This window comes from Dermacentor variabilis, chromosome 1 (genome assembly GCF_050947875.1).
Source record: "Dermacentor variabilis isolate Ectoservices chromosome 1, ASM5094787v1, whole genome shotgun sequence".
Taxonomy (NCBI): domain Eukaryota; kingdom Metazoa; phylum Arthropoda; class Arachnida; order Ixodida; family Ixodidae; genus Dermacentor; species Dermacentor variabilis.
In genome coordinates, this window is record NC_134568.1 from 139335433 (window position 1) to 139360548 (window position 25116).

Genomic DNA, 25116 nt, shown 5'->3' on the forward strand with positions numbered 1-25116 from the left:
CATGTTAAAGCTTCATGCCTGGCAAGCGGACCTGTGGCAGATGGTTTGGGAGAGAAGAATTTTCTGTCAGGGGCTGTGAGCGAGAAGTGGATCTGCTACCCAGTACCACCGAGCAAGTCACATGAAATCCCGCCAACCTTGCACAACTTTCTTTGATCCCGAGCAGATGGGACCATGTGAAAGTCTCCATGATGTTGCAAGTTCAATACCCAGCCAAAGAGGCTAAATTTCGATGGGGGCAAAATGCACAAACAGTTGAGTACTTATATTTAGGAACACCAGAACTCCTGGAGGATAAAATTCATTTGCAGCCCTTTTCTAAGGTTTCAAGGGATTAAGCCCCATAATTTTAAATTTTACCACAGCTTAGCCCCCTTTTTCTCTGCACAGGGGTAATCATTTGCCTTTTTCTGTGGCAGACATCATAATCGTCCATCGCCCAGACAGGAAGTTGACAAGAGGTTGGAAACCCCACTTTATCTAGCATGTTCTAGCTGGCCAAGCTAGAAAGTGTTACACACCAAGCTGGCCTGCATAAATGCTTTCCCCGCACACATATCATCATGCACTGTTTTCTTATGCTCAAACCAGATGCGGCTGCCACATACCTGCACAACAACCATGGTGTGCTGAGCCCTACCACTGTTGGTACCCCCCTAGAGTAACTTGTGAAACGCAGAAAAAGAGGATACAGTGACCCCATCAATACTGGTATAAACTGCTGTGAGCCACAAGTTTTGATGCAGTATATAACAATGCACGCATGTGTTTAAATGATGCATTCATATTTTTGCCAATTGCTGAAAGTCAATGCAATTGTGATTCATTCCATTTTAGATAGAAAGTATACTCATGTCAAATTAACATCCATGATATTTCAAAACAAATACAACAACGAAAAAGTTGCTGCAACAGTCCTCTCAAGTAGCATGAAGACCAAGCTTCACCCAAATGCAGCCTAGACTCCTTTCTACGAAGTCTACTGTGATGTACAACCCTGAGGATAGATGTAGCACTCAATTTCACTCCTGGAAGTGCATTCAAAACATTGCAAGGATGCCCGAGCATAGAGAGGCATGCACAAAAGCCTGCATAGATAAATGCTACCATGAAATGGCTTGTGAGCTGGCAACTTCCTTGGCATAAAGAAACAACACTCAATCTACAATGCTGTCCTCCCATGTGCACTTGGCAGAAATTTCACTCAAGAAAAGAGCCATGTGTCAAGTGATTCACATATATCATCTCTTTGTCATCTACATTTTAGGTGAAGCTAACTAGCTTAAGTCAATGTAATCAAGTGTAGCCAAATCAAAGGCATCAGGTGGCTTCAGTAGCACCTACTGTAAGGTATCACCAGCACCATACTCATGACTAGCTTTACAATATTTCATTGGGAACTTGGAAAATATAAACAGGTTTTTCAATGCATGGTTTTGAGAAAAATACACTTACTGAGCTTCAAACCTACGACACAGCGTCGGCAAGTTTGAGGCCGCTGTCGTCGCTTCTAGGCCGCCGCGGCATCAAACGAAAATAGAATGTTTGTCGCACAAAGTAAATAAATACTACATGTTTTTTCCCCTTTCATAGCACTCTTTCAGAGTTCTGTTTTTGACAGGTAAGTGGGTGATCTCATGCTATTTCGGTTAAGCAGTACTACCGTTTAGTACTGTTGTGCCATTACCACAAGCCCGGAGTCCGAATCTGCAAGATGCAGAATTTATCCTGCGAGCGCCCTTTGGACAAACCCGGGGCTGCGCCGAAAGGCACAGCGCCCTAATTCTCCCTTGACAAGTCAAGATGCTGAGCCGTCAGGCAGTGGTGTCCTCCGGAGAAGCATCGGCGGGCAACATGTTCAAACGTGTCGCCAAGTGCCAGACAGCCCGGCGCCGTACCTCCCCTTTGCCTGGAGGTCACCGCGCCCGCCAACTTTGAACGGGGTGGCCAGCGTGGTCGCTGGTTGGACCTCTCCGACGACCGTCGAGTGCTCACTTTGTATTGGGCCGTTTGAGTGACAATGGTTTCTGGGGGCTTATAAGCCGCGGCGCGCCGCCTGGAAAACCGGATCCGCCGACCCACCGAGAGCAGAGTGCCGCTCTCGACTGGAGTGAGATGTGTCACGCGTTTTCGCCGGACGTCGCCGTGCGGGAACAGTCGCGTTTGCTGTGAGCTCTCGGCCCCAGTGCCGATCCCTTCATGTCCTGTATAATGACCTGTATATAGTGTATAAAGTCCCTTTTGTTATTTTCACCGACGCCTGACTCGGAGTCTTCGCTACCAACGCTCTGTCACGAAACGGGTGACGAGCGCTACGGGACCACCTCAAAGTCGTAACAGTACATAGTTTTTCCGAGCTCCGGCCAACTACGGTTTAATGAGGTTTCACTGTGCAGTGAACTCTCACTTGAGTGAACTTCAAGGGGCTCAAGGAAATAGTTCACTTAACTGAAAGTTCACTAAACTGAATATTCACTAGGACATGGAACAGCACAGGGCACAGCAGACATCAAGTCAAAAGTGTGAAATGCAATTTATGGAATTAAGTAAATCAATATATACGAAGTGCCTAACAGTTATGTTGCTGCCTATGTCATATTGAGAAAAAAAAAAATCAATTTTCATTTGCACTGGTGCTCTTAAAGCACAAGAAGTAACAAAGCGGTCCGAGAATCTATGTTTTTGTGTACTTACTCTGGCACAGCTTGTTGCTGAGACACGAAGTCTCGCAACTTACCAAGGCATCCTACAGCCTCGGCTAGAGTTCATCAAATCAAATTCAAATCATCTGCCTCTGCCATTGCATCTGCCTCATCACACTCTTCTCTTTGCGACGAACACTAGAAACGATTTCCAGATCTGATAGTTCAGAGGAGGTAATGAGCTCACTGTCACAGTGCACATAGTCTTCAAACGAAGTGTTGCTGTCAACATCCAGCTGGTGACAGACCCCTGTCCACATTCCGGGGTTGATCACCTCATTGCGCTGTTCCCCTTGCTTGCTTTCACCGCACAGGGGGAAAATTGCTCACCTTCACCGTACAGGATTTGTGCCAGCAGTTTCTAATTGTAGCAGGTGTTACTGTTACGCCACTGGAGGGGTGATTTGGGGGTGGCGAGCATTGGCTACGCCAGTGCTGCAGAGCGCAAACTTTCGTTGAACTGATTGCAAGAACGAACTAGGGGCCACTGATCAAGTTTGTTCAACTGAAATAATCACTATTCAAAAATTAGTTTAACTGAAAGATTTTTGTATAGAATACATAGGAAAACCGCCAGGGATTTTCTAAAAGTTTGTTATTCTGAAATATTCATTAAAACAATGTTCGTACAACCGAGTTTACTGTGCCAACTAGATTGCACGAAAAAAGCAGAGGGTACAAACATTCAAACATTTTAATTAGAAGTACAGTCGAACCCACTTATAGGAATACTCATTTCAACAATACTCAGATATAAGAAGGAGTGGCAGCTGCACTGTGAACTTTTGTGTGTGCTCTATGGTAAATTAACTGCTTCCTACAATGTTCCCATGCCACGTTATCAGCTATAACAATTAAATCTGGCTACTCGGTGTCTACACCAAAAAGATCATGAACGTGAAATCCAGGAAAAGAAAAAAAATGTGAGCTGCTTCCCCACACCTGCCTTTGTGCCGCACATCCTGCACGGCACACCTTTGATCACCCCTCTCCCATTTCCCTTCCACCCCTCCCACATTTGCGAGAGGGTGGAAGGGAGGTGGGTGAGGGGTGAGCAAGGCCAGCGATGCAATGCGATGAAGGTGCGCTGTGCATGATGCACGACACAAGGCCGAGTGTGTCGAAATGGCTCATGTTTTCTATTTCAAGGCAATGTGACGAAGGCATGCAATGTGGGGTGGTACAGGGCACAAATGCAGGTGTGGCGAAGTGGCTCAAATGTTTTTGTCTCGAGGATTTTGCATTATTATCCTTTTGGTGGAAGCATTGTCGCAAGCACTTTATCTTACCACAGAACACATACAAAAGTTTACGGTGAATCGGCTGCTCATTGCAAAATCTGACATTGTTCAAACCAGTATCATTATAAGCGGTTTATACTGTAGTACTCAGCCACTCAAAATAAAAAGATCATTGCATTGCATTTTAAGACGTAAAAAAAATGCTACTTGTCTACTTCAATTCAATTCTTACAAAAAATACCTTTGGCTTTACCCTTGACAAAGATGCGGACAGTCAACATGTTTAGTTTTCACGCAACTCTGCACCACCCATACTTCCACATTTCAGTAGTTTCGTTATCGCATAGTGTTGCACTGGTTTTGCTGGCTCATGAAACTTACACAAACTGCAAGCAGCAGAGAATGAGGCCTATCGTGACGAGCGTCGAAGATTGTGTTTATGATTCAATGTGCGCTTTAAGTTTTTCTTTCCCACTGTCGGCTCTGTCTTAGCTCGGTTTCTGGCCATTCTGGCCACGCTGTTGTGTTTTGCGCAAGAAACCGTAGCACCAGCTGTCGGGTGCCATTTTACTCTCTAAAGGCAGTAAAGGGCAGTGATGGCTTATGAAACATCACGACTCCCAGCTCATAACTGAGCGATTTGACTTGCGCTAGAGGTATGCGGACCCTTCAGATGAGATTTTCTTTCAAAGTAAGTCCTATATTGACCTGAAACAAGTGCTGCGAGGTTTCTGGAATGGCATTTTAACAGTTCACATTGACTTTATATTTGCCTTTAGTGTCCCTATAAAAATGAAACCACCAAGGCCAGTGTTAGACCTTCATATAAGCACGCAATCAAATTTTGTCGCCCACATAATGGAAAAGACTGCACGTGCAGTCAACAAATGAAATGGGAGAATATGAGTGCATGGCCTTCAGAATGTTCTGTGTCCAATGTCTGCACCCTGAAAACATTTCACTCGTGCCTAGTTAATATGACAGGTGTCAGAGTGAACATGCCAAAAGCTTGTTTTTACTCTGTCACATGGAATGCAGGCCTCACTGAGCTGGAGGATGCAGTGAAGGTCATGTGAACAGAAAATTGCATTTCATTTGGTGATGAGTACGCCACTCCCTCACTCCTGATTATATATTCTTTATCAGGCTGAAGATGCAGCCTTGAACCCTTTCTCTATATGTACACACTCTCTGTATACTGTATATTGTAACTAAATTTGGGCTAAAATATTGAAAAAAAAAAAATTATTCATGCACTGGCTGTGCTGCATACCTCTTCCACAAATGCGCACCTCGTCAGCCACAGCCACGCAGTGCCATCTCTGCGCCATGGACAAAATGCATACGAGGCATCTTTGTCTTAACTGCATTTAAGTCTTGTGGCGAGAAGCTCATCGATGACGCTGCTAGTCTGTGCACATGGGCACGCAGTCGCGTGGTTTTTTAACAGGCTTTCTTACTTACCAAAAGAAAAATTAAACACGCGATGTGTACCTTGCTGAAAACACCCCATTTTGAGGTGTCTTACGATTCTCTACAACCACCTAATTGACATCTTGATGATTAGAATGACAATTAAGAAGTTACATAATTTTAATTAAATAATTAGATGTCAATGACTAAAAAAATTCTTGACGGTTTCTCAAGAAGACTACACAGCATGCACTTTGTGTTAATGACACATAATGATCCGTGTTTTTTTTTTTTTTTAACTCTGTGCATGATAGCCGAGACACCCTGTAGGTACTCTGTCCTTTGTTGCCAAGAGCAAGTCAGACCCCATGCAACAAGTCATCCAAGGGCCTTTAAACAGCAATGTGTGAGCACATTGCATAGAGGCATATCAGTCACCTCTGTGGTTGTTTCCACAGATTGTTGGAGAGAAGACAGTCTAATCTATAATCACTAACTGAACCTGCATTCTTTCTATATATGTAGTTATCATGGCTCTAAGCACTCGTCAGGACTTAGTGGGCACTATCAGCTGCAACATTTTGTTCACATTTCGCGATAAAATGCTTTTTTTTTCACTGTGCAACCTGACAAGCAGTGTGACATCCAAGGATGGCATCATCTTGTAATGCAGCACATGTGGTAAGAACCAGACTCTAGCCCCGTAGTTATGCGCCAGCGATGACAATTTACATAGCGAACGAGGGTGCAGTAAAGGCTTCACAAAGTTGTCTAGTATGGCGGCAAGCACGTCTGTTCTTCAAAAGCAGATTTATTTTTATTTTATTATTATCTTTATTTATTAAAACGTTTATTTATTTCTTACACTTGTATCACTTGCACCACAAAAATTCAGATCTTAATTTAAGAAACAAAGTGCGGCCCTCACACGAGAACATACAGTATACATGTCAAGAGTTATCAAAAGCAAGGTAATGAAATTTACTGACATAGCGTTCATCACTCCTTGAAATGAATTGAACAAAAGTTAGCAGAACAAGCATATAGGAAACTGAATCAATTCTTCTTCTGGTGTCTTGCCACTCAGTCAAGGTCAGGCATGGACTTTACGAGGAGAAACAGCAGCGCATGGCAAGACTAGCTAGGTTTGATTTTATGGCTGACACTAAAGTGACAATAGCCTAACAACAGCATAAAAAGCGACCGAGATGTAGCCACAGCTCAAACTGCCTGCCCCATTTGAAAACAGCTACAAGCAGAAATAGCAGCACACACTGGCCTCACATTCTGAGAATAGACTTGCATTGCCGCATCTGCGTCACTAACTCAAGTTTGGATTGCTCCTATAACTGCCCAAAATAACACCTGAAGAATCAGCTGAAAGGCAACTAAAACTTTTTGAAACATTTTATTTAGTAACGCTCACCGACAATATACAAGCCAACACAAACATTCCTGAACCATAGAAGTTGTTTGTGCTTCAAAAGCAACATACACATACAAGAAAGAAAAAATCATTTTTTTCTTGCTAGCCCTATCACTGCCATCACATATAGAAGAGAAATGCATTAACGCAAGCAAATCATGGCGTAAGATACACAGGAGCGCCAACTTCGGCACTCACCAATGCATTTGCTGTGAATCTGTGAGCACAGCTCTCCACCGTGCTCTACCCCTCCACAACAGGCCTTTGCTAGTGCTTCTCCCCTCTTCCTTTCCTCCAGATTGCTAGCACTGATTCAACCCACCATGTGCCGATGAAATTCGATAAACAATCAGCATCAGTGGCTCTTATGTACATGAAGGGGACCACGTAGCAGATAAGAATAGAACAAAGACTGCGTGTCACAGTTTGAGTCTAAAAATGCACTGTGTATTGCTCGGTTGTTTAACAAGTGTTGTAAACTTAAATCGAGTGCTCCCATTTGATACTGCCTTGTCTTGAGCGGCTATGGTGCTACGCAGTTGTCACGGTATGCTGTACATCTGTTTTCCTGTCTTTCCCTAACTCAAAGGTGACATCTTATCGCGCATGTGTTTTAGGTTGCTATGCTCGTTCAATGGTGGATTAGCGAAGTGATGAAGTGTTCTGTTCTCGGATGCTAGTCTGGATATGGCAAAGGAAAGTAAAAATTTCCACTCTGTGTAGAATGGTGTCTACAGCCAAGAAGTTAGTCGAAATTTAAGAACATCAAATAAACACTCGCTTGGCTGCACGATACATAAATTAGCATAACGTCTCTGAACTTAAAATTATATATTAAGTCGATGACCGATAATTCGAACTCCAAATCGATGACCAATAATTCGGACTCCATGAGGAACGTAAATAAGTCCTATCAAATATCCGAAAAAACGAATGTATCTAAAAAGAAAGATAATTTTATTTACATTTTAAGGCCCCTGTGCAGGGAATAAATGGTCGATTCGTTGCTGCACGGACTTCAGCTTACGGGCAATTAAGTACGGCTGTATTTCTGCCAGTTTTATGCTGTTGCTGTATGCCGATGCAAGGACTACAAAGGCTTGAGTCTGCATGCGAACGCTCCGGACCACACGGCACGTCGTCGTCACCATCATCATCATCATCATCATCATCATCATCATCATCATCATCCGAGTTAGAGTCACTGTTTTACGATGGGAGAACTTGCTCAATTATTTTGTCATCGTTCAGTTCGGCACACGATAACACTGCTCTGTTGCCGTCTGCAAAAGTCTTCAAATGTAACGGTGGCAGAAATCGGCCCACCGCAGCCTAGCAGGTCATCAATGATGTCCTCAAACGAGCAAGTTGTGGTAGGCGGCAGGTTCAGGCTCTTGCAGTTGTGGAGCCATTTCGACTGCGAGGGCACTGTTGGTGCCATTTGATGCGGCCTGTTGATAAGTTCATGAGAAACACTTCTTGGAGCCGGCAAAGTGCTGTCTGGAACGCATACTAAACAAACAAGCACAGAATAGCAAAATGCTGCCCAAAAGGCAAACTCAACAAACAGAATGGCGAGAGGAGGCCATGCGTGGGGTTGCCGGAATGGGGTATGATGATCGCGATAATGATGCGACCTAAATTCAGGCAAAGCCTCCAAGTTTGGCATTTGCAGTTAACTCTCTGAGGTGTAGTGCTGCGACCAAAGCAAGGCCTCAGGGATTACCATCTAGCGTGTAATTTCTGAGGCCACACTTGATGTCTCACATCTCTGAGGCCATACTTGATGTCTCGTCGAGGTTGCCAGAGGAGATAATGGCAGCAGAGTCGGCGTACGCTACAGTGAGGGACGGAGTCCGGATAATCGAATGTAGCACTGGCGACTGTACAAAATATCGGTCGTCGTTACAGATCAAGTCTATGGGGCCACTGGCAGTGCCACAAAGCTGTCTGAATTATTGAGCAGGACTGAATTATTTGTGTCCGATTTATTGGTCGGCGACTGTAGTACTGAAATAATGAGAATGACTGTTGATGTAGGCAATGACCATAAAAGATAATCAAGAAAGGAATAATATAATAAAATATGTCAATGTCATTGGCACAAAAGACTCCCTGGGGTCCTTGAGCAAAGGACCTGGAGACATGTGCTCTACAAACCACTACTATTGCAGTAGCACCCTCTAGGAAGAGGGCGTACTACAAATCTTTTGGGCTAATAACATGTAACACAACATTTAAAATTAAGCCCTGCTTTTTGGTCTCAAAGAACGGTTCTCGCAGCCAGATGTAAGGGAATATGCTGCTGGTACACTTGAGAAAAGTGCTTTTTCCGTTCAGCTTCAGCTTCCCGGCACTTCAGCAAGACGTGGAGGACAGTTAGCCTCTTGCCATATCTACCACAGACCTGACGTTGAGCACCAGCCAAACAGTAAGATTGGGTATCGTATGTGTGCCCTATTCTCAGTCAACACGAGATGACATCACATTGTGACTTTGTTAATGTTGACCAATTCCCTAAATGTGGCTTAATTACGTGGAGCTTATTCAATGTTTCCACGTCCCACAAGTGTTGCCAAGAAGTAGTTCTGTCAGTTTTTTACGTAAGACAGGCTTCAAGTGTGTGGCTGTAATGGGAATGGACAAATTGCCAGCTTTCATTTTATGGATGTAGCCATTTCATCTGCAAGAACATGCCCTCGATGCCTCTGTGCCCAGGCACCCAGCATATTATAATATGTTGCTTAGATGCATAAGTTGTACATAGCAACAAATAAAGGTAGTTGATTACAGAACCTTTTATGTTTTCATAGTGTTATACGGGATTCCATGTGAAGACTGCGACTGCGTATATATCGGCGAGACAGGAAATTTCGAACAGCGGTTGAAGCAGCATATCAACGATGTCAAAAAGAAAAAAGTCGCCTCAAACGCCTTGGCAGAGCATGCAGATGACTTGGGCCACAGGATTGATTGGGATAACGCCAAGATATTAGAAAAAGAGAGAAATTTGACATCAAGACACCACTTGGAATCCCTCCTAATCCAAATCACAGATAGCACCCTCAACCGGAATGGCGGAACCCTCCCCCCCATCTACACGCGCTGCTTACATCATATTTTAAAGCCATATAAACATTGTATCGCACGTACTTGATTTCATTGTGAACAAGGCTCCCGTCAGGGGAGCCGAAACGTCTTTTCTTGTATTCATTCAGTGGTCGGTGTCCTTCTTTTTTTACCCTTCTTCATGATGCCTCCCGACCAGACGGGCTTCCGTCAAAACCTCGACTTCATAGTGTTTAACACTTTGATACTTAAGGAGTCTGTGAATATAACGGCTGTTTGTAGACTATTTTTCTAATACGTTTCACAGCTGCCACCACTGCATAGGCTTCTGCAGTGAAGATGCTGGTTTCTGGATGCAGGAAATCAGATGCTAAAAACGTTGGACCTATTGCTACATGAGATACATTGGCATGCAACTTTGATACATCTTTGTAGAATTCTGGGTAATTATATACATAGACTGAAGGTGCAAAAAGTGCATTTGTACGTGCGACTCTGGAGCATGCTTAGTGATTTCAACAAACAATGTGTCCCATTCTATGAGCTGCCACTGCGTCAGTGACGGCAGCAGTTTGCTGAAGCTGTTAGATGAATGTCCTGTTCCAGCTGTGATGCCCCCTGATTCTTGGCAGTCGGAACTCCTTACTCTATTTGTCTGCTCGCACTTTCCTGTTCCTTTTACAGGACAAGATTCATGATAAAAAAGTTGAAATAGGCTAATTTCGTGCCTTCAAAACACAGGAGAGAAAAAATGACCAGCCGAATTTCTTTCCAGCCTATATTTTACCATTGCATTAAAGGTCTTATAAATCTACTGGCTTGGCCACGCTTTCTTTAAAACAATTTTTTAATACACTGCAATTCTGCTGGTATGTTCCACGTTAGTAAAAGAAAAAGGAACTCAAGGGCATGAAGAAATTGTGCTGTCTGTAAACCTGTTGACCACTACAATGTCCATAATTACTTTGTTTAGCGCAAAACAACGGACACAAAGACGGCCCCCACACCCACCCCCCCTTCCCCAGGACAAGGCGCTACTCTCAACTGAAATCATTTTATTGCATCACTTCTTTATAGAGAGCAAAATCCAGAAGAAGATGCACAGCGAGCACCATGTGCAGGAACCACCACAACATCTGGTGCGCTCGTGACAGAATCCAAAAAACCATAGTCAGCGCTATACAAGGTTAAAGAAGGCACACTAACGCACTGCGAACCCAGTGACTGTATGAAAAAAGCTTCCGATAATTCTCGGGCGGTGGTATCACGGTTCTTTTTCAGCATTATAGTATCATGAAACATAGCTTTGCACTTGCATAGTTTACAATGTTGAGCTAAATGGGAACCTGTGCCTGTCGGTATGGATCGCTCATGTTCTCTAAAAATTAAATTATGGGGTTTAATGTGCCAAAACCGCTTTCTGATTATGAGGCACGCCATAGTGGAGGGCTCCGGAAATTTCGACCACCTGGGGTTCTTTAACGTGCACCTAAATCTAAGTACGCGGGTATTTTCACATTTCGCCCCCCTCGAAATGCGGCCGCCGTGGCCGGGATTTGATCCCGCAACCTCGTGCTCAGCAGCCCAACACCATAGACACTGAGCAACCATGGCGGGTGCGCTCATGTTCTCTAAGGCGCTCATTAACACAGCGGCCTGACTGCCCTACATACACTTTGCCACATGACAACGGAATCTTATATACCCCACCGACGCTACAATCTACAACCTTCATGAGGTTCTTTTCACAACCTGGTTTTTTACTTGTTTTTGAAATACAGCTGCACAACATTGACATTGACATTTCTGAGGAGCGGAAAGCACTACTGGAATTTGGTATCTAGTGGCAACATTCTTTAGATTGTGAGCTACTCTATGGCAATATGGCACAACTGCAGGCCTCTTCTTCTATGTAACACAGTTACTTTTATGACGCTTCCCTTACAGTTTCTGAAGCAATACCTCAGAGACTGACGTCACCACCACACTTGGGTAACACGCAGCCTGCAGTTTATTTAACTGTGCAATAAAGCTCTGGTTTGCAGTGTGATGACAGGATTTCATTAACGAAGATTCTAGACACACCAAAGCAATGGCGCGTTTCACAATCTTTGGGTGCGCAGACGCATAACGTAAAGGTTCCTTACATGCACGTGGAGAGTACACCACACAGGCGTGACCTGTTTGCAAGGATAGCTGCAAATCTAAAAACTGGAGTTTACCGTCCCTAGATAGCTCATGTGTTAAAGTTAAACTTTTGCCATTGTCACTGAACAGAGTTAAATTATCAGCTACCATACTGAAGCATTCATCGTTAGTCTCTTTTACCACAACAAGAAATTCGTCAACATATCTAAAAAATTTGAACGAAGTCATTGTCCAAAGCACTCTCAAGAGCGTGGTCAACAAAGAATAAAAAAAAAAAAAATATTACAAAGAGCAGGCACCACATATGAACCAATACACACACCATATTTTTGAATAAATAGCTTATTTTCAAACCAGATAAAAGTTGCACTTAGATAAAATTCGAGAATGGACAAAAAAAATTTCCAAGGACAACTCTGTTGCATTGCGGAAATCTACCTCGCCACTCTCTTCGATGCATGTCATCACACTACGAAATAGCCCATTGTGCGGTATTGAGTAATAAAGATCTTCGACATCCACAGAAAAAATTTCGGCTACTGAATGGTTGTCTTCTAGAAAGGAAACAACATCGAAATGATTCTTTATGCCATAGGGATCATCAATAGTTAAATGCTTCAACTGTTTTTGCAAGAAGTGGCAAAACAACGCGGCCACTTGGATGTTCCAAACTGGAATGGAACATCCAGTTTGTGCGTTTTTGCAGTGAAAAAAACCTCTAGAGCAAAGCACCTTACATTGTTTGACATCTTTCACAATCTTGGTGAGACCTATATTTTCCAACAAAGGAACAACTATGCGTTTTACCTTCTGAGCTTTCTTGTTAGCCAGAATTAAATTCTTGTCAACAGCCTGAACGGCTTTTTTGTTGAAGACAGCAGCCGGAGCTATCACGAAACCACCCTTCTCATCACTCAGGAACAACCAAAGTTCATTGTCTCTAAAGAAAGATACTACTCTCTTGATCACAGGTGTCGAAGGTGGCGCATTCTTGGTGACGGTCCTACGAAGGCAATCGACTCCATCCAGGAGGCATCGTTCTTGGTTCTTGGTCGTGATAGCTCCATGATACAGGAGCTATCATAATAAAAGAGCTGTGATACCACCGCCTGAGAATTATGGGAAGCGTTTTCTATACAGTCACTGGGTTCGCAGTGCATTAGTGTGCCTTCTTTAACCTTGTACAGTGCAGAATATGGTTTTTTTGGCTTCTGCCACATGAATGTGCTCTGGTGCTCGGATGTTGTGGTGGTTCCTGCACATAGTGCTCACTGCGCATGTTCTTCTGGATTCTGCTCTCTATAAAGGAGTGACACAATAAAATGATGTCAGTTGAGAGTAGCGCCTTGTCCTGGTTGTCTTTCTTATGTCCATTGTTTTGCGCTAAACAAAGTAATTATGGATTCGCACCAACTAGCCCACCAACGCATTCTGCACGTCAATGTCATTTACCGTACACATGGCACAAGTATAGGGTGAAGCTAGCAGCCGTGCTAAGAAGTCAGATGCCACACGTGGGGTTAGAACAGTAGAAACCAAAAGTTTCATAAGGTTCTAAGTCACCTGCAAACTTACCTGGTTTGAAGCCCTTGACATTTGGCCCAACACTCTCCACAATGCCACCTCCCTCATGGCCCAAGATGCATGGAAACATGCCTTCAGGATCCAAGCCCTCAAGAGTGTAAGCATCTGTGTGGCAGACACCCGTGTGCAGAACCTGTACAATTGAAACTCAAAAGGGTCATTCACAAAGGAATGGTCAGAAACAAGTAGTAGTAGTACCAGTAATTTATTGTATTTACAGAGAAGGACAAAAAGGGTGAAAGGAAGGGCCCATGGACATTACAACTGTCTTGCTTTACAGTGGGCACCTAACCTGTCCTGCAGCCATTGAAAAAGAAGCAGGGTAACAAAACAGACAAATGGGAGAGGAAAGTTCAAATAAGGTCATAAGTGAAAACAAAAGGACATAACTGAAAAAGCACATCAGAGAGAAAATTCCATTATGCTGGCACTAGTGAACACTCTCCCCTTCCTCTGCAAACATGAAAGCTAGCAAGTAGGCTAAGGCTCAGTTTAAAGGCTCAAAACAGCACAGACAAAGCAAGGACAGAGGTCAGTGCAAATGTGTTTTCTGCCTTTTGTTCTTGTTCCATTTCCACTGTTTTGAACCTTTACAATGAACTAATGTTGCAAGCAGCAAAGAAGGAGAACAAGTGTTGAAAGCATCAGGCTTTGTCACTTTCTCCTTCACCTTACCCACGAATTTAAATGAGCTACTCCCACAGACCATCTATATGAAGTTCCGACTGCAACAAAATTCTACTTTTGTTAAATTGTTTATAAGTGAGTAGCATATGCTACTAAAGCAATCTTGGCAAAGCTTCAGGGTTGGTAACTGTCCAGTTTTCTAATCCGCAGTCTTTGAATAGCCCTTCAGCAGACGAACACTTAGCAATTAGCGGATATAATGCAAATCTTAGCCCATGGCCTCCGAGATTTTCAGCCCACTGTGGACGCCAATGTTCCAAGTTACGTGCTATTTCTGGCAAGAGATAATGGCAGTGTTTCTTTCCACTTTCATTACAAAAAAAAAATTATATTTTTGCAAGCTTTCTTGCGATGCATCTACTCATATTTCAAGCATAAATATTGTGTGGATCCTTCTACATATTAAGACTACACGAATCTAGGCTTTTTACATGGTCATGTATTTCCTTGCTGTTGACCTTAGTTCTGGAGTACTTATAAACACAGTTCAAAACTATGATTACTTTGTAAACTATCAATGCCACTTGTGAAATTATTTTTTACAGACTTTTACCATGTAGACTAAGTGGAATACTAATACACTCCATTTCTCAACTAAGAACATTTGCAACACTAAGCAAGAATTTGCATGACACCCTGATAAGTCCTAGTTTTTGCAGTATCACATAAGCAATACACCTTTCCTTGGCCGCGATCGTGCAAACAGCTCGTTTTCCGAACGTCCAAGTTGGCTGCTACATCACAAAGTGGGCCTTCCACAAAATTTTTGAGATTGGGAGGGAGAGCACAGCCAATATATGAGTGAGCGCAGCCCCAGGAGTTTGCGCCGCCAATATGGACTTCAATTGGGGATGATACGTTAACAGTAGAATGTTTTTGGAGCTTAAAAAAATGATGATGTTGTGCTAAAACCTTTCTTGTACTCGCAATATATAATCTGCACAGCTCAAGTTATGCTTGAATATTACAACAATTTAATAGCCTCATTATTTTTCTTTGGCTGCTAAGTGGCATTGCACACAAACAGCGTTGTTTGTCGGCTGCTACTACATGTTTATAGGTATATTACAGTCGCCCTGCACTTCATGAACAAAGTTTCTGCCAATTCAGTGCTAATTCTTGTTTGTGGGGAACTGGGAAAGCACCACCTGCACAACCGCTGCACTACCTTTCTGACGAAGCCTGCACTGGCAAACGAATACTGACATTCAGATGCCGTCATGCTGAACTGGTAAAACGATGATGACAATTAGTGGGTTTTAATGGCATAAGGGCCAGTTCTGGCCAAAGAGAACTGGTTAAGTGAATAATGAAGTGCAGCACCACACGAACTAGTTCAGCAAGTGCAGGCGAATCGAATGGACCTCATATTTCGTCCACTCTTCTGTCATGTCATCACATAAGAATGTTCACTTGGACCTGCACACACCTCAACGCTAGCATGCTTGTTGCTTTTATGGAATAACAACCATATCTGATGAAAGTGGCACTCGGTTGGGCTCAGTCCTTTGGGCAAGCACAGCGGGAATATGGCAACAGCATGAATAAGCTGTCTTAGTGCTGGTCTTGCCATCAGTTGTAAGAGGAAAGCACTGCTGCTGACCTACCACTGTTATAGATGCATAGATGACCTTCTTCTGTGTCCTCAGGCCATTGGATTGCTGGCTACCAAGTATGCCCACCAAGCAGTTGCAGAAGTGATGTTGGATGGATGGATGCAAAACTTTGAATGTGTATTCATATAGAAAAATGCATCCCATGACACCAGCCACTGAGGTTGGGCAAGCGACCACAAGAGGAGCAGCCACTACAAGCCGACCCCAAGCACATTGTCTGCTACAAGCACAACGGCTATTCATTCCAAAGGAAACAGCAAAGCGAACGACCTCATCACTTGTTCCACTCCTAGCAGCAACGCTTTCAGTTTTCGAATAACTGACAGGAGCATGACGTGTGCGCATTCTGTGGTCCCGCCCCATCGCAATGGCAACCACTGACGAAAGTTCGGCTTTGACAAATAAGGAGAGGGCAACCGAACATTCAGAAAAGCAAGCTGCTTGTGTGATCAAGCCTCTTGTTTTGGAAAGTATGAGCGAATCTTATGGTAATGTAAATGATCAACCAGTATAGCAGACTTCCGTTAATATGACTCCGGTTAATTCAATCACAATTGAAGGTCCCGGCAGGCACCCATACAATTATATAGGCCCAATTTTCTGTCACTTCGATCTCTAAATTGGCCTCTGCTGAATAAATAATTCGAACTTGACTGGTCAGCTTCGTCGCAATACAGCCGTGTTATGCAGTGAAGCACATTACAACTGGACCTAGGAGCCTCCTCTATACTTGGGAGTGCCTGCTCAACGGTAGGGGAAGCACCATCGGTTGGCAACGTTGCTCTGTCGGTTTTCTCCACACGGTGGCGTCGCCAGCCCTGGGCAACAACAGCCAGGCGGCTAGGCTGACCAGGCCTGTTCTACCACTGGTAACCCTTGTTTGATCGACGGTAGCTGTGCGTGCAGTTCTGTGCTTCAAGCTCACGCGTGTTTTGGCCCCATCATGGCCTACTGTTGCGTGCCAAAATGCAAATCGGACTCGAAACAGAAAGTTCCAGGCAAATCTTTTCATGAAATCCCTTCTGATGAAATGCTACGACAAAGTTGGCTAAGAGTAATCGCAAGGAAGGACTGGGAACCGAATACAATGTCGCATTATTCGGTAGTTTGTAGCCGGCACTTCATCGCTACGCACTACAAAGAAGGATGCAAGACTTGCAAGCTGAAAAGGGGTGCTACAACCAGCGACTTCATCGAATACCCGGAGTACATGCAGCCAGCTGCGAAGAAACCGCAGAGCGACTCTGCCGTGCAGAAACGGGAAGCTGCAGTTCGTTGCAGTGCGCCTGTCGCCTCTGCCATGTCTGCTGCCAATCTACTGACCACAGGCAGCCTTGCCCAGAGTGCCAAAATGGACGAAGTCTCTACTTCAGCAGCAGTTATTTTTTCTCTGGATGCGGACAGCGAAGTTATGTTCACTCTCAGCACAAAATTGAGTTGAACGTGCCTGTCGCACGCATGACAAAAAAGCACCAAAGTATCCAGGTTGATGTGCTCAGTGATATTTCGGTAGAAGAACGTCAGAGGTGGCAACGAAGAGAGCGTGACCTAAAGGCCAAGATTGAGTGACTGCAGCAGACTGTTGACAGGTATAAACAGGAACTGCTACAGTTAAAAGAAGACAGCTACCTGACTGCTTTTTCCAGCGTCGTGGAAGCAGCAAATGAAAAGCACTTGGGTGCTAGTATACTTTTGGACCAAGTAATGAACTTCTAAAAAATTCAGCCAACGTGGTCGGAAATAACAGTGTGACATTCCATGGTACAATGTGAGCCTACGAGCACATCCGAAAAGAGGGAATCCTGAAGCTTTCAAGCCGAGCTACTTTGTGGAGATTTCTTGGAGTAACATCAGGTGAAATGGGATTTACATCGTTAGTCCAGCAGCGGCTTCAAACAGAGGTGGAAAACCTTATGAGCACACAGGCCAAAACTTGCTCTTTGGTAGTTGATGAAATGAGAATCAAACTGCGACTCCAATACAACAAACAGCGACATGCATTTGTTGGAGAGGTGGACAGTGGAAAGCTTCTGCCATTGACAAGCACTGCCGAACCACTGCTGGCCAATTCCCTGTTGTGTTTTGTACTTTCTGGACTTTCAGCACGCATTCGAATACCTGTAGGGTATTTCGTAACCAAGAACCGCACTGGACACCAGCTGTTTGTGCTAATGCAGTATGCAATTAAGCAGGTCGAAGCAGCAGGCTTTGTCGTGGTGTGCATAGTAACTCACAATCACAAGATCAACATTCTTGCCATGGAACTCCTGTGCAACGGAAACCTGACGCATTGCATTCAGCACCCCGAGCATCCGGCATGGAAGCTGTTTCTTGCATTTGACCAGTGTCACCTGATCAAAAATATTAGCTCACAATTTCTAGCCCAAGACCTTGGCGAGTGCGGTGAGATTTCGGCCGCTTATCTGAAACAACTAGAATACCGCATGCAGCAAGGAAACATTATGAAGCCTGTAAAGTTTCTCAGGAGACAGCATGTTTATCCATAGAACATTGAAAAAATGAACGTGTCTAGGGCTGTTCGTCTTCTCGCCACCGGTCACTGCGGCACTCAAGGTGCTGAAAGAGAAATCAGGCCATAGAGCTGACATAAGTTTTGCAGGTGTGGGTCCCACAGTTCAGTTCACGGAAACTGTGCACCGCTGGTTCCTGTTGATTGGTGTCAGTAACTGTGTCCAGCATGTTCCCCAAAAGTTGCCAGACAGCAAACAGTACGAGACCGCTGACGACATCCGCCTGACCATGCTTTTGACATATTTTCTTAAATATCTTGAAGAGATGAACAAGTGCACACAAAAGCAGTTCCTGAACAAGGAAACGTACCATGCACTGGTAATGACCACCAAGTCAAATGTGGAATGTGTGAAATAGCTGCTGGAATCTTCCAAATTCAAGCTTGTGCTGACACGCAAGCTTTCATCAGACCCAATAGAGTCCTTTTTTGGATGGCTACGATCTGCTGGCAGCAATGATCAGACAGATGTCCAAGCTGTTCTTTCTGGGATTGAAAAGGTGCTGAAGACTGGTATTATTTCATCTTCTATAAGCAGCAATGTAGTTGACACCACAAGTCACGCATCAGGGGCATTGCATAATGCTGGTGAATCAAGACACGATCATTCTGGTCACTTTCCAGCAGAAGCAACAAGGTGCTTGAAGATCAGCTGAAAAAACCAGCCAGCCTCCTTCCAACGGTAGACATGACAGCCATCTCAATGGTCGGAGGCTACCTGGCTCATGTTGTTCAAGAACTGATTGACTGCAGCAGCTGTATTTCACTTGCATCGAAGTCATCTGCTTCACCAAGCGAAAGTCTGATCCGGCATCAGGACAGAGGAGGGCTCCTGTACCGTTCAAGTCAACTTGTACACGTGCTGCATGCCTTGAAAATGTACGTTGAGGTGATACTGAGCAACAGACGAAACCTTGCAAAGCCACTGCAAGAAGTCGTCGAGAATGCTGTACCAGTACCGGCAGACTATGCAGTTTTGAAGTGTACTTGCCCTGAGCACACCACCTGCAGCTCTTAAAGATTGTCTGCACAAATTATTTCAGGCCGATATTCACCAATTATGCATTGTCTGTAACAGACAAGAATGACATGGCAAAGACATTCTTCGTGAAGCCACTCTCCCGGAAGCAGCTAAAGCTTTAAAAGCCTGAAATATGAGCTTGAACAAGCCTGATGTAATAAAGTTTGATGTGAGTCAGCATGTTTGCACTTCTTTCTTTGGGCACATTAACACTGTGCTTGCAGGCAGTAAGCGAGCAGAAAAATAACTGCATGTTGAGCGCATATAAAATGACAGACCTGCATCAATAATTAAAGAGAGGCTGAGAAAGAATTGCATAGAAACCTCGGAATAAAGGGATGACGCACAGTTCGGTTGTTTTTGCGGCTTCCACTTCTAAAAAAATGAAGTGAGCTGGAAGCTATTCCATTAGCATGAATCGTGGTCAGTAAGTTGGGCAATTAGTCACTATATTGCAATGAGAAAGAGTGCCTGTGTTCACACAAAGGTTGCCGCGATGTTAGATACCTGTTAAGTGCAACGGTGTACTGCTGCTCCATGAAAAGATATGAAAGCAAGTTTAAGCTAATTAATATTAGAGAACAATCAATCAGAGAACCAGGCACAACAGAACCTTGTAAATGTAATGCACTTGTACCTCACAATAGAACTTTTTTTTGCATTATAAAACGCATTGCAGCTAGTGCTTCAGCAGAATACGGTGCTATACACAGTGGCCTTGACGTTGTCTGCTCCATCCAGGGCTGCTAGTGCCACCCATTGGCAGGCCCTTGAACTAGCCTCGACGTCACCAAACAATGGTGCGCCGCATAACTGAGCAGGTACTGAAAGTATAGAGGAGGCTATGACCAGGGCCACTGTCAGAGGATATGTGCATGTGCAGTCTTCAGTCACAGTACAAGCACATAAACACTAAATAATGTTGTTGGCAGCCATTCAGAGCTCTTTCTGACGTTTCTGCGTTGTTTCACCCACCATGCATGTCTCGTATATGAGGCCATTACGCGTTCCTCAATTACACGCGCTTTGCACCGAGAAGCAAAAAAAAAAAAAAAAACTGTGTTTTCAGAAAGCCTGCGAAAATAATGGTGGCCAGATTATAACTCCTAAAGTCAAGGGGGCATTTGAAGCCAACAAATGAGCAGGGGTCTATCTAAAGTTCTGAAGGCCTGCCAGTAAACTTTTTATGCATCTCGGTGCTCGTACTGTGACTGGAGACAGTGAATGTGAATGTGTAAATAATTAACAAAAATGTGCTATGTCCCGTAACAAGGGCACCATTCCTCACTTTGTATGCTTTGCCGCATAACATATTGTGTATTGTAACATAACATATTGTGGCAAAGCAAACTTTAAAGGAAAATACTGCCAAGTGAATTAAAAGTGTGTTTCGGCGTTCTTTCTTTAATTTGACCCACCGGATAATCCGGCAAGTTTCATCGATCTTATCACAGTAGAATTAACGGAAGTCGAATGTAGCAAAGCAAAGCAAGCAAACCAAGCAAGCAAAGCAAAGCAAAGCAAAGCAAAGCAAAGCAAAGCAAAGCAAGCAAGCAAGCAAGCAAGCAAAGCAAAGCAAAGCAAAGCAAGCAGGCAAGCAAGCAAGCAGCAGCAGCAGCCTGGCTACGCCCACTGCAGGGCAAAGGCCTCTCCCACACTTCTCCAACTACCGTGGTCATGTGCTAATTGTGGCCATGCTGTCCCTGCAAACTTCTTAATCTCATCCGTCCACCAAACTTTCTGCTGCCCCCTGCTGTGCTTCCATTCTCTTGGAATCCAGTCCGTAACCCTTAATGACCACCCTCCTTCCCTCTCATCTTCCCTCCTCATTACATGCCCTGCCCATGCCCCCCCCCCATTCCTTTTTTTTTTATTTCAACTAAGATGTCATTAACTCGTGCTTGTTCCCTCACCCAATCTGCTCTCTTATCCCCTTAATGTTACACCCATCATTCTTCTTTCCATAGCTCATTGCATCGTCCTCAATTTAAGTAGAACGCTTTTCGTAAGCCTCCAGGTTTCTGCCCCGTACGTCAGTACTGGTAAGACACAGCTGGGGGTTATACATTTTTCTCTTGAGGGATAATGGCAACCTGCTGTTCATGATCTGAGAATGCCTTCCAAACACACCCCAGCCCATTCTTATTCTTCTGATTATTTCAGTCTTATGATCCGGATCCGCAATCACTACCTGCCCTAAGTAGATGTATTCCCTTACCACTTCCAGTGCCTCACTACCTATCGTAGACTGCTGTTCTCTTCAGAGACTGTTAAACATTAATTTAGTTTTCTGCAGATTTAATTTTTAGACCGACCCTTCTGCTTTGCCTGTCCAGGTCAGTGAGCATGCATTGCAATTGGTCTCCCGAGTTACTAAGCACGGCAATATCATCAGCAAATCGCAAGTTACTAAGGTATTCTCCATTAACTCTTATCCCCAATTCTTCCCAATCAACGTCTCAGAATACCTCCTGTAAACACGCTGTGAATAGCATTGGAGAGATCATATCTCCCTGCCTGACGCCCTTCTTTATTGGAATTTTGTTGCTTTCTTTATGGAGGACTACGGTGGCAGTGGAGCCGCTATAGATATCTTTCAGTATTTTTACATACGGCTCGTCTACCCCCTGATTCCGTAATGCCTGCATGACTGCTGAGGTTTCGACTGAATGAAACGCTCTTTCGTAATCAATAAAAGTTATATATAAGGGTTGGTTATATTCCGCACATTTCTCTATCACTTGATTGATAGTGTGAACATGGTCTATTGTTGATTAGCCTTTACGAAATCCTGCCTGGTCCTTTGGTTGACAGAAGTCTAAGGTGTTCCTGATTCTATTTGCGATTACCTTAGTAAATACTTTGTAGGCAAGGGACAGTAAGCTGATCGGTCTATAATTTTTTAAGTCTTTGGTGTCCCCTTTTTTATGGATTAAGATTATGTTGGCGTTCTTCCAAGATTCCGGTAAGCTCGAGGTCAAGGCATTGCGTATACAGGGTGGCCAGCTTTTCTAGAACAATCTGCCCACCATCCTTCAACAAATCTGCTGTTACCTGATCCTCCCCAGCTGCCTTTCCCCTTTGCATAGCTCCCAAGGCTTTCTTTACTTCTTCCGGCGTTACTTGTGGGATGTCGAATTCCTCTAGACTATTCCCTCTTCCATTGTCATTGTGGGTGCCGCTGGTACTGTATAAATATCTATAGAACTCTTCAGCCACTTGAACTATCTTATCCATATTAGTAATGATATTGCCAGCTTTGTCTCTTAACGCATACATCTGATTTCTGCTTCCTAGTTTGTTCTTCACTGATCTTAGGCTTCCTCCGTTCCTGAGAGCATGCTTAATTCTACCCATATTATACTTCCTTATGTCTACTTACACTTGTTGATTAACTTGGAAAGTTCTGCCAGTTCTATTCTAGCTGTAGGGTTAGTGGCTTTCATACATTAGCGTTTCTTAATCAAATCTTTCGTCTCCTGCAATTTACCGGTATGCTGTCTAAGTTACTACCGACTTCTATTGCACACTCCTTAATGATGCCCATAAGACTGTCGTTCATTGCTTCAACACTAAGGTCCTCTTCCTGAGTTAAAGCCGAATACCTGTTCTGTAGGCTGAGCCGGAATTCCTCTATTTTCCCTTTCACCAACTCATTCATCGGCTTCTTATGTACCAGATTCTTCCATTACCTCCTCAAGTCTAGGCTAATTAGAGATCTTACAATCCTATGGGCACCGCAGCACACCTTGCCATGCACATCTACATCTTGTATGATGCCAGGGTTAGCACGGATTATGAAGTCTATTTCATTTCTAGTCTTGCCATTCGGGCTCCTCCATGTCCACTTCCAGTTATCCCGCTTGCGAAAGAAGGTATTCATTATCTGCAAATTATTCTGTTCTGCAAACTCTACTAATAACTCTCCCTTGCTATTCCTATAGCCTATGCCGCATTCCCCCACTGACTTGTCTCCAGCCTGCTTCATGCCTACCCTGGCATTGAAGTCACAATTCAGTATAGTGTATTTTGTTTTGACTTTACCCATCGCCGATTCCACGTCTTCATAGAAGCTTTCGACTTCCTGGTCATCATGATTGGATGTAGGGGCGTATACCTGTACGACCTTCAATTTGTACCTCTTATTAAGTTTCACAAGACCTGCCATTCTCTCGTTAATGCTGTAGAATACCTGTATGTTACCAGATATATCCTTATTAATCAGGAATACGACTCCTAGTTCTCGTCTCTCCACTAAGCCACGGTAGCACAGGACGTGCCTGCTTTTTAGCACTGTATATATGCTTCTTTTGTCTTCCTAGCCTCACTGAACCCTATTATATCCCATTTACTGCCTGCTAATTCCTCCAATAGCACTGCTAGACTCGCCTCACTAGATAACGTTCCAGCGTTAAACGTTGCCAGGTTCAGATTCCAACGGCGGCCTGTCCAGACTCAGAGATTCTTAGCACCCTCTGCTGCGTCACATGTCTGACCGCCGCCGTGGTCAGTTGCTTCGCAGCTGCTGGGGACTGAGGGCTGGGGTTTGATTGTTGTATTCATATAGGAGGTTGTGGCCAAGTACTGCACCAGGGTGACCAATCCTGCTCTGGTGAGGAAGCGTGTTACCGGTTCTGGTCACATGGATCAGGCCGGACTCCAGGCCTGTTCATGCAATATTATCAAGACGCATTTTTTCTTTTTTTTTTTAATCCAGTGGAAAATTGCGCGGCACCAGGATTCTAACCACGGTCCTCTTGCATGCAAGGACTGTGGTTGCACCATGAAGCTTCTCATTCATTCTCAAGCTAACAATCAGCACTGAAATCTTGGCAATTTGGTAAAGATGCCACATTGCAAGGCAAACACAAACAACAAAGCACCAGGTTGAAACATTTCAAAGCACATTGTGGCATCTTTGATTTGTGCTTTGTCAAGTATGCTTCCAATAAGTCTAATACATGAAATGTTTGTCAGCTAGTGCCTTGATTTTAAAGGACTTATCTTAAAACCCAGAAACTTACACACATATGCATTGGCTCAATCAGAATGCTAAAGCCTCGTGCATTATTTATGTGTCCCCACCAAACTTCATTTTAAATAATACTCCTTTTGAAAGAGAAATAATTAAGAACAATATGACTGGATAAGGTGATATTTGGGATTTGGGATATCAATGGGTAAAATCTGTGTACAAAGTTTCAAATTTTGAAGAAAATGAGCAAGTCGCATTATTTTGCCAATAAGCCCTGTCTGCTACAGCACTTGTATACGATTGTGTATGAAGTAATAAAGAATGCAAGGTACAATAAAATGCCCAATTATGGAATGAAAATTCAGTTAAAATACTAATACAGCCTCATGAAAATGACGTGGTGATAGCTGCTCCAAAAATAAAACAAGTACTAACATCCTTGCAACAAATTATTAGCTTAAATCAAATGAATGTACTACATGAACTATTAAAAATATCCGTAAAGAATGTAATAATGCAAAGTACTGGATTTAGCACAGTAGCACTAAATGGTGCTAATGCCTTTTCGTAGCAATGAAACATTGTCCACACTCAGCAGATATGGCATGCTAAGGCTAGAAATATTCCCGGTACAGCTGCCTACAAAAATTAGCTTTAAAAGAAAAGCACTAGACCAGAAAGCACTGCTAGCTCGAAAGCAAATC

At 43.8% G+C, this 25116-nt stretch overlaps 1 protein-coding gene across 3 annotated transcripts in view; it reads right to left on the bottom strand.

The window, feature by feature from the left end:
- The window catches only part of Fdh (alcohol dehydrogenase class-3 Fdh), a 70473-nt gene that overhangs the window by 39434 nt on the left and 5923 nt on the right, over positions 1-25116 (bottom strand). For all 3 annotated transcript variants that reach the window (XM_075696029.1, XM_075696011.1, XM_075696020.1), the window contains exon 3: positions 13575-13716. In XM_075696029.1, coding sequence (XP_075552144.1) covers positions 13575-13716 — 142 coding nt within the window. The remainder of the gene's footprint in view (positions 1-13574; positions 13717-25116) is intronic.